At 35.6% G+C, this 15,155-nt stretch overlaps 1 protein-coding gene across 9 annotated transcripts in view; it reads left to right on the top strand.

The window, feature by feature from the left end:
- Positions 1–15,155, top strand: part of ATP11B (ATPase phospholipid transporting 11B (putative)) — a 112,440-nt gene that overhangs the window by 71,295 nt on the left and 25,990 nt on the right. For 8 of the 9 annotated variants that reach the window (XR_011388036.2, XR_011388037.2, XM_089332122.1 and 5 more), the window contains 6 exons: positions 4,658–4,811; positions 5,988–6,090; positions 8,567–8,712; positions 10,372–10,431; positions 12,027–12,154; positions 13,524–13,662. Coding sequence is in view for 7 of the 9 variants with exons in the window: in XM_089332122.1 (XP_089188248.1) it covers positions 4,658–4,811; positions 5,988–6,090; positions 8,567–8,712; positions 10,372–10,431; positions 12,027–12,154; positions 13,524–13,662 (730 nt within the window). In the remaining 2 variants the exon portion in view is untranslated. Of the gene's footprint in view, positions 1–208; positions 906–4,657; positions 4,812–5,987; positions 6,091–8,566; positions 8,713–10,371; positions 10,432–12,026; positions 12,155–13,523; positions 13,663–15,155 lie in introns of those variants that run through there. The other variant, XM_089332124.1, reaches the window with a different exon arrangement.

The raw sequence follows: 15,155 nt of genomic DNA, 5'->3' as shown, positions 1-15,155 counted from the left end.
TGTGTCCCATTGCCACTGCTTGCTCTTGACAGGGTCAAGTGGTTTTTACATTTTTTTTTTTATGGATACAAAAGAATCCAAAAAAGAATACAATTTCATGACATGAAAACTAAATGAAATTCAAATGTCAGTGTCTGTAGAGTAGATTGGAGTGCAGCCACTTTGATTTGTTACATGGTGTCAAATGACTGATTTTCTCTTCCAACAGCAGAGCTGACTAGTTGCTGCAGAGACCTCTGAAGTGCTCTCCCATACCTCACACTGCTGCTTGGTCCGCTGCAAATCACAGTGCCGCAGTTAGGGGGGCCTTTAGAAAGTTCTTGGAAAATGTGTATGAAGAAAAAAGCTGTGCACGGATTTCAAAACCTTTGTGAATTTTTAATTCTGCCTTCCATGAACATCTTAAAGTGCCCTCATAGAACTTGATGTGGGGGATGCTGTATAGTACCATGTTGTACCCTTTATTGTCAGTGTATGACCATCATGTCAAAACAAGAAAAGAAGAATGGGCTTACAATATCACAATTTTAAGAAACAGTGAAGTGGAGATGATTTTATTATTGATCTAGGAGGCAAACTATTATGTTTATTATATGGTGATATTTTAGCTGGCCTACCTGCTTGGAAAGACATTTTCAAGAATGAATTTAACATCTAGATCATATATACAGTTCTGTTGTATTAAAATTAAAATCTCCTTACAGATGAATCAGTGCTAACAAGGAAATGTTTACAATTAATGTTGATGGTAGGTAGGTAGGGAACATTAACTTCGAACTCTAATGAAGTGAAATATTATTCCCCACCCAAAAAGATGTTATTCTCATTAGTAGACTTCTATTAGGAGTTGTACTCAATTATTACTATGATTTCAACCTAGTCAATAAAAGTTTGTTGAAATTTCATTTCCTTTTTTTTTTCTGATTATAAATAAATATATACTTAAAAATACTAAAAGTTATAGATACATTTATGCATTTAATAAAAATATTAAATGCTTAATAATTATAAGCATTTATAGATACTATTTGTATTTTAGCATATATCTTTAAGTCTTCAAATATAAGTGCTTTTCATGAATATGTTACAATGATTAGTATTGTTCCTTTCCTTTTTTGTGCAAAAGTTACAAAGTAAAGAACCTAGGTGGACATTTAGCCTAGAAGTTAAGATGCCAGTTAAGGTGTCGGTGTTTGGCATCAGAGTGTCTGAGTTTGACTCCTGGTTTCCTGTTAATGCAGACCCTGGGAGGCAGCAGTGACAGTTTAAATAACTGGGCTCCAGCTACCCATGTGGCAGACCTGGATTCCCAGTTCCCAGCTTCAGTTCTGGTACAGCCCCAGCTTTTTCAGGCATTTGGGGAATGAACTGGTAGATGGAAGCTTGCTCTTTCATTCTCCTCCCTCCCCATCTCTCTTCCCCTTCCTCTCCCCTCCCCCTCCCCCTCCAACAAATAAATAACGTAAGTTTATATATTAAAGTGAAGACTATACTCAAAGTAGATTTAAGGCTTGCTTTCTTAGTCCATTTGTGCACTATGGAAAAATACCTGAAACCAGGTAATTTATAAAGACGAGAGTTTGCTTGTTTTTTCCACACTCCTGGAGGCTGAGAAATCCAGGATCAAGGCACCAGCAGGTTACCTGATGAGGGCTGCTGCCTGCTTTCAAGAGGGTGCCTTGTTGTTGCCTCCAGGAATGCTGCGTCCTAGAGCAGTGATCCACTCGTGAGGGCAGAGCCCTTACGATCATCACTTCCCAAAAGGCCCCACTTCTTTAAAATATATATATATTTCTTTGAGAGCTGGAATTACAGGCAAAGAGAAGGAGAGACAGAGAGAAAGGACTTCCACTTGCTGGTTCACTCCTCAGATGGCCGCAGTGGCTGGAGCTGGGCCAATTCAAAGCCAGGAGCCAGGAACTTCTTCCAGGTCTCCCACATGGGTGCAGGGGCCAAGCACTTGGGCCATCTTCCATAAGCAGGGAGCTGGATCAGAATTGGAGCAGCTGGGACATGAACTGGCACCCATATGGGATGCTGGCACTGCAGGCAGAGGCTTAGCCTGCTAAGCCACAGCACCAACTTCAATGCCCTACTTTTTTTTTTTTTTTTTTTGACAGGCAGAGTGGACAGTGAGAGAGAGAGACAGAGAGAAAGGTCTTCCTTTGCTGTTGGTTCACCCTCCAATGGCCGCCGCAGCCAGTGCGCTGCAGCCAGCGCACCGCGCTGATCCGATGGCAGGAGCCAGGAGTCAGGTGCTTTTCCTGGTCTTCCATGGGGTGCAGGGCCCAAGCACTTGGGCCATCCTCCACTGCACTCCCTGGCCACAGCAGAGAGCTGACCTGGAAGAGGGGCAAACGGGACAGAATCCAGCGCCCCGACCGGGACTAGAACCCGGTGTGCCGGTGCCGCAAGGCGGAGGATTAGCCTAGTGAGCCGCAGTGCCGGCCAGTGCCCTACTTCTTAATACCACCATTACAGAGCTTAAGTTTCAGCATGCATTTTGGAGGGGACAGACTATAGCACTTGGCTGTGTGAAATTTATACCATTTTTTGTGGTTTTTTTAAGATTTATTTTTTTATTTGAAAGGCAGAGTTAGAGATTCAGAAACAGAGAGAGAGCAAGAGGGAGGCAGGGAGGGAGAGACCGAGGTCTTCCATCAGTTGTATACCATATTTTGAAGATACTAAGTCTTTTTGGTAGAATATGTTTTCTTCTATAGACATGTAAGTTAATAGGATTTCAATTTATAGACTTTCAGGAAGTGTCTTTCTAAAAATGTTTATGAAAAACTTAGGTAGAGCCAGGAATTCCATACCTTTGATTGCTTTAGTTTATATATCCCTTTCTTCACAAACATATATGGTCTCCTATCTAGCCATTTGGAACAGAGAGTCATATAAAATATGTTGTTTATTCTCAAAATACATGGATTGTAGGAAAAACAGAGAAGTAAATACATTGTCATAGATCTGTCACAACTGAATTGTGACTGAGACAGGCAGAGAGGGAAACTTAGCCTGGACCTAGAGTATCAGGGAGAGCTCTGGAAGAACTGAAACCCTGTTGCCTCCTGAGAGGTGAGAAGTTAACTGGATAAATACCAAAAGCAGAGGGGGAAGGTATGCACATTCACAGAGCTGGGAGGGAGGCTTTCTCAAGAATCCATAGGAAAATGTAGCCCCAGAACAAGGTAGGTGGGAGAGGGTGTGGGCCGTAGCAAACTAAGAGGCTACAGAGATGAACAGGTGCTGTCTACTGTGTTTCATAACTCTATAAGCTTTTCCATATATTTTAAAGATCTATTTATTTATTTGACTGGTAGAGTGTCACAGAGAGAGGAGAGAGAGATCTTCCATCTACTGGTTCATTCCCAAAATCATTCCAATGGCCAGGGCTGGTTTAGTTTAAGCCAGGAGCCCAGAACTCCATCCTCATCTCCCACATGGGTGGCAGTGACGCAAGTACTTGGGCCATCATCTGCTGCTTTCCCAAGCACTTTAGCAGGGAGCTGGGTTGGAAGCAGAGCAGCTGGGACACAAACTGCTGCTCTACGTTGGATGCTGTTGTCACAGGCGTTAACCTACTGTGTAACAATGCCGGCCCCTTTTTCATATTTCTTAAATATCCCATGGGTTGTGAGATCATCATACGTCTAGAGAAAACCCTAATTTAATGTACATTGAGTAGATTCCTCCTCACATTTTCTGGCAGCCAATAGTTTGCCCAGCTGCCGGTAGTCAGATCATACTTTTGAGTAGCACTTGCATAGCATATGACAAGTGAGGTGTTATTCCTGTTCCAACATAGTAATATGTGTCATTATCATCCATTATAGCAGTTACAGTAAGACAGCATTGAGTCCTTCATTTCTTTCCTTCCTGCTCACACACATGGTAAATCTAGCTCATGAATCTACCTGAACATTCTTGATTGACTTAATTTTTCAAAATTAGAATTTGCTACAATTGTAGCTAATAATATTTATATTTTTGTAAGAATTTCCATATTCACAGTTTGTGAGAATATCCTTAGATTATGTGTTATAATTCACATTTTAGAAAATATAGTTACTGGGGCTGGTGTTGCAGTGTAGCAGGTAAAGCTGCCGCCTGCCACACTAGCATCCCATATGGGTGCTGGCTCATGTCCCTGTTGCTCCACTTCCAATCTAGCTCCCTGCTAGTGTACCTGGGAAAGCAACAAAAGATGGCCCAAGTGTTTGGGCCCCTGCCACCCACATGAGAGACCTGAGTAAAGTTCCTGGCTCCTGTCTTTGGCCTGGCCCAGCGCTGCTCATTGCAGCCATCTAGGGAGTGAACCAGCAAATAGAAGATCTCTCTCCTCTGTCTCTCCCTCTCCTTCTGAAACTCTGACTTTCAAATAATAAATACATCATCTTCAATAAGAAAAAATATATAGTTATTGTATTTCTGTATAAACTCATCACATAACTGAACTCTCATCATATCAGTGTCTCTCAATTCTTCTTAATCTTAACTTTCAGATTATGTAACTGAATTTGTTCCCTGATCTGTCAGTCTTAAAACAGACTGAGTGAACTGTTCATCTTTCATAAGAATCTTTTTTCTATATGAGTGTAAATAATGTTACTTCAGGGTATCTTATGGAGGGTATCATTGTTTTCTCTTTTAGAATTACAGAAGATCATGTGATTCAGCATGGGCTGGTGGTGGATGGAACCAGCCTCTCTCTTGCACTCAGGGAACATGAAAAACTATTTATGGAAGTTTGCAGGAATTGTTCAGCTGTGTTATGCTGTCGTATGGCACCACTGCAGAAAGCGAAAGTATGCATATTTTATGAGAATTCCCATGAAGATATTTAAATCTAAAAATATTTTTAAGTTAATGCTTTACCTAGTTTCATTTGGTGATACGTAGAATATGAATCTTAATCACTTTAACCATATATATTAAATGAATTTCAGAGTCCTCTGAACATTCAAGTTTCAAGTATTTATAATGACTAGAAAATCTGTGAGGGGCAGCAGTTTTTTATCTTGCTGCAATACAAATTTGAAGTGTGATAGCTAATATTACACAAATTAGTTACTTAGCTGGTAAAGGAGCCTTGAAGACTTCAATCCATCTGCACCTTCGAGTGGTTCTTACTCTCATGAAATGATAGTTGTTTGCTAAAAGTGCCCATCAAGTGGTAAACAGATCTTTAGTAGAAAAGTTGAAAAGCAACCTAATGTAATATAAAACTATATTCAGGAAATATTTAAATTTCAGCCACCCATGATTGAAATGGAAATGTATACAAACTCTTTTTAATTCCAGATATGAAATTTGAGGTCTTAGACTGTATCTTTCACAAATATCTTTTGCAGTGCACATTAAGTACTGATTATTTCACATGCATCTAATAGATTAGACATCTAATTTTTTGGGCTTTGTAAAATTTCATTACAGTGCCTAAATTATTGTAACTCAGATACCGTAAGTTATAGAAACTAAAACTGGAGAATAAACAGATTATGTCCAGGTTTTTTATAAAAGTACATTGAAGAATTTGTAAGATTTATTTTTATTTCATCTGGTTTAGTTTTGATTGCTTATTAAAATTTTCTCAATTTTTTTGTAAGAGAAAGCAATTATCGTTCCTATGTATCAAGTGAAAAGAATCATTTCATGAGAAAGAAAAAAATTTTCCTAACAGAATTCAATTAAAGTGCGATTTTTTAACAAAACAAAATTATTAAGCTTTTTAAAATATAAAATGTATTTAAGAGATAGAATGCAAACGTTATACTGTTTTGTTATGAGTTTCTGAAAGACTTCCCTAAAATCTTAATGGAGACATCTCTCAAAAAAGTGAAAATCAGTGCATTTCTTATATATTACAAGATTAGTTCTTTCATTACCATTCTTTTAATTCAGAGTCAGGTCAGATAAATGGCTTTATGCAAATATGAGAAAACTGAAATTCTATGATAAAGAGCTAATTCATTGTCTTTCAGGTAATCAGATTGATAAAAATCTCCCCTGAGAAACCTATAACCTTGGCTGTTGGGGATGGTGCTAATGATGTAAGCATGATACAGGAAGCACATGTTGGAATAGGTGATTGACTTTTTTTTCCTAAACTTTTTAAATTGATGTAATTATTTGGTGGTTTCAGATTTTCCTTTTGTAGACATGTGAATCAAAACTAAATGCAACATAGCAGTATATTATTGTGTAGCTCTGTTAAAATCTATTAAACTCACCATTTAGGATATTTTAGTTCCAAATTTTAAGGAATTAAATACCACTGTAGTGAATTTTATTTTTGCCAATTCTTCTGAATAAAAGAAACTATTTTTTCATGCATTTTGTAACTTATAGAGTACTTGCACACCTTGTTTTACTCTTTTTAAAATCTAAGCTTGTGATTTACAGAGTTGCCCTGATGGTTTTAAAATCTTGTTTTAGAATGTTATTGTTATTTACTTTATTTGTGAATCTAAAGATTCTACAGTGAACTTTGAAAATAATTTTAGGTGTAGAAAATTACCCAGACTGTAATAAAAATATAAAATGTGAGATAGTTTCTGATTTCAGTAAAAGCCTTTATTCAATTTTCTATTTTTACCTAAAATTTTTATTGGATTCAAAATACTGATATTACTTCCTTACATTAAGTTTATTAATCATTGCATATTTTAACCTCTTAATTTATTAATCATTGCATATTCTGACCTCTCTTCCTCTGTAAGTTTATTTTACAAATAAAGAGCAAAAGAGGAAAATATGGATATGAACTTTTTATTGAAGGATAAACTTTGACAGAAGAGTTGGACAAGTCTCTGTTTTAGAATAGTGCCTGTAATATCCTGTGTTGAGAAGCTGTCAAGTCTGATGTCTCCAATGAATCTCCCAGATCAGCTCCTTCCTCTTTGAGATAATTAACTCTTCATTTTGAAAAGTCGATGTCCTCTCTAGTTTGTACATTGTTGTTTCTATAAATCTCCATAATTTGATGAAACTCTCTATATCATATATTAAAGTACAAAAAACTTTGCTAAGTAGGTCATGAAAGACACATTTCAAATCTCGTAAGGTGGAAAATAAATTTTAAAACCAGAGGCCACACTAGCATATTTGCAGATTATCTGATGAAGTCAGATATTCCTAATATGTGATGTATTAACAAAGTAAGCAGAATAGGAAAAAACTTAAGTGGAAATATGCAGAAGGAATGAAAAAGTATTCAATCTCTAACAGTCAAAGCAATGCTGGTTAAAATTGCCTATCAGATTGGCAGCAATTACAAAAATTGTTAAACCTGAGTTGACAAAGATATAGATAAACAGATACTCTCAAGCATTCTTACTGGAATTATAGATTGGTATACCCTGCACTCTTATTCATAACGAAATTGTAAGTGTACATAGTTCATGGAAAATGCACGTTATATTTTAATCCTATTTTTCCATGAACTTTTTTAAATCCCCATATCTGCCTATTGACATTGCAGTTATGCATCCAGGAATTTCTTTAATAAAATGATTGAATATGTTGATAAAGATATGAGGGGGCCTCAAAGTTCATGGAAAATTTATATTGTGAAAAGACTATGTATAGATTGCAAAGGTTTTTTTTGGCCCCAAATAGCTTACCTTTTAATTCAATTTTTCCATATCTTTTTGAAGTACCCGTGGATATATTATAAGCGATATCCACACTCTATTAAGTAACAAAAGCATTTTGTAACTATCTCATTTTTGTACACATTTGCTTATATATATTAAATACACAGACACAAAGTATGCAGAAGGAAATTCTAAAAGGATATAGACAGAAAACAGTGGTTTTCTCTAGGCACCATGAATAGGTAATTTTCTTTGTACATTTTGGAGCCTTTTGAACTTTAATAACAAAATTTAAAATTTAACTTTGAAAAGTAAGCTTTAAAAGTTTATTTTATATTGAAAATAAATGAATTTGGCAATAACTCTTTTGCTGTTTTGAAGCCTAAATGATTATTGTAACCTAAAAATTATACTCATATTTGTCAGATAAAAGGTTACAATTATTTAAATGATATTGTACAACTTAAAATTTTATTTTAAATATTTTTTTCTTGAAAAAGCACTTACACATAAAAGTTTTAAAAGAGTTAAACTTGCTTATTTTTTGCTAGGTTCAAACAATTCAATATGAATAATTTCAGTGAATATATTCATTGGTAATAGTGAAATTCAAGCTATTTCATAGCATTCTGTCAGAATTCTATTACTCCATGTTTTATGCTTATCAGTATAATAATTTATGCACCTACTAGATCCTTAACTTTCAATATTATTTTTATAATATTGTATTTTATTATACTTCCTTGAAAATTGATGTTACATGTCAGGTATGTATTCCAACTGTCTATTACATATTTAAGTAGAATAACTTTTAGGGACAACTGCTATCTGCTGTAAATGAGGATTTAGTGTTCTTTGTAAGTTCAGGTTCAACCACTATAAACAATTAAGATATTTTCAGATGTATGATGAAAATTATTCTGTGTGTTAACAGTAATCATGCTTTTTTGTTTTCTGTATTACAGGAATCATGGGTAAAGAAGGAAGACAGGCTGCAAGAAATAGTGACTATGCAATAGCTAGATTTAAATTCCTCTCCAAATTACTTTTTGTTCATGGTCATTTTTATTATATTAGAATAGCTACCCTTGTACAGTATTTTTTTTATAAGGTAAGTTTCATGCATAAATAAAATCAATTATTGATATAGTAATTTAAAGTTTCAGCTTAAGGAATGTTGTAACCATAAACACTTCTGGTAGTTTCATTATGTAAAAAATTACAGGATTTTTGAAATAAATCTAATTTATACTAATAGAAAGCAAATCAGTGGTAGCTAGGAACAAAAGGTACAGTTGATAGAATTAACTAGAAAGCAATGTAAGAGCTGGTGATAGAAAAGTTCTCTAATTTTATTGTATTTGAATTTGTCAAAATATCAAAACTTACAGTTTAAAGTGACGTGGTTTGTTGTAGGATACAATAAATTTGATTTATTTATTTTAAAGATTTACTTTGTTTATTTGAAAGGCAGAGTTAGAAAGGGAGAGACAGAGAGACGTCGATCTTCCATCTTCTGGTTCACTCCACTAAATCTGATTTTCTTTAAAGTTATTTTGTCTTGGGGCCAGCATTGTGGTACAGCGACATCCAGGCATCCCATATGGGTGAGGGTTGGAGTCCCAGCTGCTCCACTTCTGATCCAGCTTCCTGCTAATGAGCCTGGGAAAGCAGCAACAGATGGCCCAAGTTCTTGGGCCCCTGCACCCATGGAAGAGACCTAGAAGAAGCTCCTGGCACCTGACTTTAGCCTGGTTTCTCCCTGGCCATTGCAGCCATCTGAGGTGCAACACGGGGGACAGAAAATCTCTCTCTATAATCCCAACTTTCAAATGTAAATCTTTTTTTTTTTTTTTAAAGTTACTTTGTCTTGAACCAGTAAGTAAATTTTCATGTCACTCCAGTATGATGGTTTCAAGCAAAGTTTCTTAACACTTTTTGTGCCCTGCCTGACCTCTTGATAGTGTACTAAAATGTATGTACTCCTTAATATAGTGGTTTTATATGCGTAAAATAAAACAGGTGGATGGAAGACCTCTCTCTGTCTATAACTCTGTCTCTCAAGTAAATAAATAAAACTTTAAAAAATAAATAAATAAAACATAGGATTACAAGGAAACTAATTGTGTTGAAATACTGTTCTATCTCTGGACCCTTTTGGGAGGGTAGAATCTGGAACCCATATAAACAGCCGTTGCTACCAAGACACTTGATAAACCAGAGTGTCTCATATTGCATATATTTCTGTAATTAACAGCTGCAAGCTAATGAAAGAACACTAGTGGACTGCATATTGGTATCAGATGAGCATGGTAGTGTTTTTCTAGCTTATTACTCCAGCTTTTACTTATCAATTCATTGAGATGGAAAGGTGTTTTGGTAGTCCATTTATTGTGTGCTTTAAATATTTTTGTAATATATAAAGCTTTCATAGTCCTAATGTTTAGGTAAATCTTACTTTTTGAACTATAAAAGTACTGAATAAAAATTAGAAGTTTATAAATTAAAAATTACGACATTGCTTGTCAGTTACCAAAGCTAAGGCTTTTTCATTCTGACATATACACTGTTGCTTAGAAAGATGGGAGATGTTTTTAATAAAATGAGAATTCTACTTTCCCATTTTATGCAGACAAGTCCTTACAGACCAATCATCTATTTCATATCAATCTAAGTTGTGTGACCAATTTAGTAGCTAGTCATTTCAGAATTTGTTTTCTCTTGTAGACCTAAATATTTTAATTATATCTCATTTTATCTTGTTTTTCAGAATGTGTGTTTTATCACACCCCAGTTTTTATATCAGTTCTACTGTTTGTTTTCCCAACAAGTAAGTAAACAGAAGTTGTGTTTTGTCCTTTTAGAGTAAGATGTGTATATTTAAATTTTGAATACATTTGGAAGGATTTTTTTCATTTTTTTCTTAGTCCTGCAGGTAACTAAACAAAACTTTCTGATCCATATATTTGATCAGCATAGCATTCATGTTTATTGTGGTTTTCAGTTTGAAGTAAGTGTTGGTGCAAAAGTATTTTTCAGTTGTGGATGCTTTTTTAAACTATGTATGAACTCTTAACAGCTTCTCAGAGAATTTGATAACTTTTTTCAGCTTATTTGTGATATTTCTGTAGCTTCCTTATCAAATCAGGCCAGATGAGCATTGGAGATTCATTTCAGTTTCATTTTTGACTGAGAACTTTTTTAGGTCTGAAAGGAAACTTACTGATTTAGCCAGGATGGCAAGCAAGTTTCATCTTAGGAACTAGCTTTAAATAATTGATAGGGGTCTCTCCAGTACTGTTCTGAAAAGGTTTCAGAGACCACAGGTTCAGACAGGAGATGCTGTGATTGTTTAGCAGTGGCTGTGGTGGACACGGACATGGGAGAAGTCTTCAGTGGCACACATGTCAGGTATTTGCCATTCCTGAACTGTTTTATTTCATAGAAAAAGAAAGTGAAATCCACAGAAATCAAGTAGCTTGCTCAAGATCACATAAGTTGATGAGTCACCCGTGACTTGGACCTACTCCGTCTGATTAGTTGAGCCCCCTTTCTTCATAACACATTATACATCTCAAATTGATTAAGGCATTGTTTCTAATTTGTTGAAAAACTAAGAGCTTAATTATCTTTGTTTTTCATGTGCTGTTTCTGTGCTTAATCACTGTCTTCTCTGGTTTTAGTCTATAATTCTGAATTACAAATAGCTGGTTGAGCACTGATTGCCAGTAACAATTTCTTTATCTGAATGAAATAAGGATAATAAGAATGCTGTAAGATCATATGACAATGTGACCTGATCTGGATTGATTTAGGGTTTTCAGGGACCTTACACTGTAATTTAGGAGACAGTGTTAATAACAATAAAATCAGTATCTGAAGCTTTAGCAAAGTGCTAAGCAGTTAGTACCAATAGTATCACCTATGACTCCTCAGAGAAGGAAGCTATCATCAAGGACTGGCACCACCATGAAAAAAGTTCATAGAAGAAGAATCTTGTTCATTGCCTTAAAGAAAATGTAGGACATACATGGGGTGACCAAGCCATGAGAGCAAAATCATATGTATTACATTTCTAAGGCATGGTAAGACACTAGGATGCTTGTGGGAAAAATATGTAAAAATATATCACAAGGGCCAAATTGTGGAGAATCTTGAAATTTAGATCCAATTCACTGCAATTTCAGAAACATCAACAGCAAATCATTCCAATTTCTACAAAGAATATAAATCTAAGAATATTATATGTCTACGTAAAAATAAATTGGAGTTATTTACTTGGAATTACTTAAACGGAATTTGATGTCAACTGTAAAACCTACAATTGTATGCTTATATTTAATATGCTGCTTTGGGATTATATACAAAAGGGTAATAGTAATACATAGTTTAAATTCTGAAAATTTTTCCAATGTCTCTTTCTAGACACTGTATGACAGTGTGTACCTGACTTTATACAACATTTGTTTTACTTCCCTACCTATTCTGATATATAGTCTTTTGGAACAGCATATAGACCCTCATATATTACAGAACAAGCCTACCCTCTATCGGTAAGTATTTTCTGATATTAAATGTCCACAGCATTTCTGATTGCAAATAATGTGTGCAATAGTTACCAGTTTTAAAATGTACCTAAAAATATAGCCAAATATATTAGGTGGTGTCTTGGCGGTTAATACTTTACTAAGGAAAGTACTTTGGTTGTCTTATGGCTTAATTGGTTATTGATCATCAAAGAAAATTTGAATAACTTTCCCAACATTTTGAAGAATGAATACTTTTATCCTAGAAATGCATTGGATGATTATGTAATTTGTACTTACTGTTGTAAACCAGTAATACTGTCTTTCACATAGAAGAAATTACTCATTAATTAGTTATCTCTAGAATTCCAAAAAAAAGTAGTTTATGTTTTGGTATTACCGGATTTTTGAGTAATAATCACTGCCAAATGCTGGGTTGAGGACATTAATTACCTTCCCAGATTCTCCTGCTTCATTCCTGCTTTGCCAAAACCAAGAAAACACAGAGATGTGAATCCTCCTCTGGACCAACATAGGGGTCTGCTGTAAAGTAATTACAGAAGTGTCTATAGAGGTATCCATTATCCAGATATGGAATAACTCTCTTTGGTTTTCCTGGATATCTAAGACAGGGTATGCATGACCCACGAGTGGCACAAGTTGTTTCTTCTCTTGATAGCTGTTGTTGAGAGGAACATTAGTAAGGAGCCTAGGGGCCAGTGTTGTAGCACAGCAGGTTAAACCACAACCTGTGACACTGGCGTCCCATATGAGTACCGGTTTAGGTCTTGGCTGCTCCACCTGCTGTCCAGTTCCCTGCTAATGAGCCTGGGAAAGCAGCAGAATAAGGCCCACATTCTTGGGTCCATGCCATCCACATGGGAGACACAGATGGCCTGGCCTGGCCCAGCCTCAGCCATTGCATCCATTTGGGGAGTGAACCACCGAATGGAAGATATCTCTCTCCCTCTCTCGCCTTCTTTTTGTCTCTCTCTCTCCCTCTTTCTGTAACTCTCCCTTTCAAGTAAGTAACAAATCTTTTTTTAAAAAATGAATCTAAATGCTGACCCTCACTCAGATGACCTCACTAAAGAGAACATCATGGCAGAGTAACTGAAGGTTCACAGAAGAACATAATACAGATAGCTCAGCTTGTCACAATTAAACTGAAGAATTATGCCTGTATCATTTCTTTCTCAAATGAGAAAGTATTTTGAACTTTGGATGTATGATATTAGAAGTGGTGGTTTGTAAATTTGGATTTATTTTCTCTGCTAATATTTTCAAGCAGTTTTAAATTAGAATTTATTTTTTAATTACCAAATATTATTATTTAACAGGTAAATAATAAATCCTAATTTGTCACTTTTTCTCTTTCTCCTTTTCTTTAATTTAGAGACATTAGTAAAAATCGTCTGTTAAGCATTAAAACATTTCTTTATTGGACCATCCTGGGTTTCAGTCATGCCTTTATTTTCTTTTTTGGATCCTATTTTCTAATTGGCAAAGATGCATCTCTGCTTGGAAATGGCCAGGTAAAATATTTAGTTTTGGAAAGAAAATGCTTAAATAGTTTTATTTGGTTTGGTTTTTGATAATTTTCTGTCATAGAAAATAAAATAAAAATTAGATCTAACTCATATAGTTTGAGATGTTAAATTAAAATGTAAATACAAGTTTAAAATTTTTAACTTTATAAAGTTTCACACAAATAGAAATTGAAGCAGAAAGGCTATAGAGAATATAATCTGAAAATGAAACTGAAATGACTAGACAATCAAGCTAATTCAGAAATTAGCTCACACAGTGGGTTGTGGTCTGCCCCTTCCTGCTTCTCATCTGAGAACTGTGTTTTCATAGTAGCTGCTGTGTATCTGATGTGCTATGTGCCGAGACACAAACCAGCATCCCCTATCTTTGCAGGCGGCGGCTTAACCCACTGCACCACAACACCAGCACCACACTAACTACTTTTCAAAGGGAGATCCCTTCCTGTTTTGTCTTGTTTTGTCCATTTACTACTAAAGTGTATAGGGCCTCAAAGGAAAATATCTATCATTAATGATATTTTCTCTTCATGAAAATGTATACCTTGGGTCAGCGCTGTGACACCGCAAGTTAAATCCCCAGGCTGTGGCGCTGGCAGCCCATATCCATGCCTGTTCAGGTCCCAGCTGCACCACTTCCCATCCAGCTCCCTGCTGTGGCCTGGGAAAGCAGCCGAGAATGGCCCAAGGCCTTGGGCCCCTGTACCCACATGGGAGACCTGGAGGGAGTTCCTGGCTCCTGGCTTCAGATCAGCCCAGCTCCAGCCGTAGTGGCCATTTGGGGAGTGAACCAGCGGATAGAGGACTTCTCTCTCTCTCTACCTCTGTCTGTAACTCTGTCTTTCAAATAAATAAAATCTTTAAAAAAGAAAAGAAAGAAAATATATACCTCGTTTAAAAAAGTAAATTAAAATTTAAAAGATATAGGATGGGAAGAAAAAGTGAAAAGTTGTTAGAGCAGTCTAATTCCAGTTAGGCTTCTCCATTAAAGAGTTTGAGATTGTCAGACCTTCATTACCAAGCTAAAACACAATATTCTATTACATTAAAAATTAAATGGAAAATAAAGACAAAAGAGAAAGTAACTCTTCACCTCTTCATCAAGCCTTGAAGATTCAGGCCATTTGGCGATTAGTTGGGGGTGAACAGTTAGCAATGCAGTGTAGAATGAAGGAGATGAAATTTCAGCTTGTAATTTTGAGAAGCAAAAACACAAACCTTTGTTGTGGTATTTTCTATTTTTCTGTAATTTTTAATTATTTCTTTTCTTATTTCTGACCTTTAATTTCTTTTTCATGCGATACATGTTATGAATTGTTAAAAGCTAATCATTAGGTGATAAGAGCTGGAAATATGCTACATTGTATCTGTATCCCACAGAGAATCCAGTGTCCTTTATTTCGATTCAAATAACTCAACTACTGTAATTTCTAATCCAGTCATTCAAGAAAACATCTATAATTTAATTCCTAAAGATAGAT

This window comes from Oryctolagus cuniculus, chromosome 4 (genome assembly GCF_051225735.1).
Source record: "Oryctolagus cuniculus isolate XC-2025 breed Fujian yellow rabbit chromosome 4, ASM5122573v1, whole genome shotgun sequence".
NCBI lineage: Eukaryota > Metazoa > Chordata > Mammalia > Lagomorpha > Leporidae > Oryctolagus > Oryctolagus cuniculus.
The sequence above is the reverse complement of the archived record's forward strand: the minus strand, read 5'-3'. Positions and strand labels throughout refer to the sequence as shown.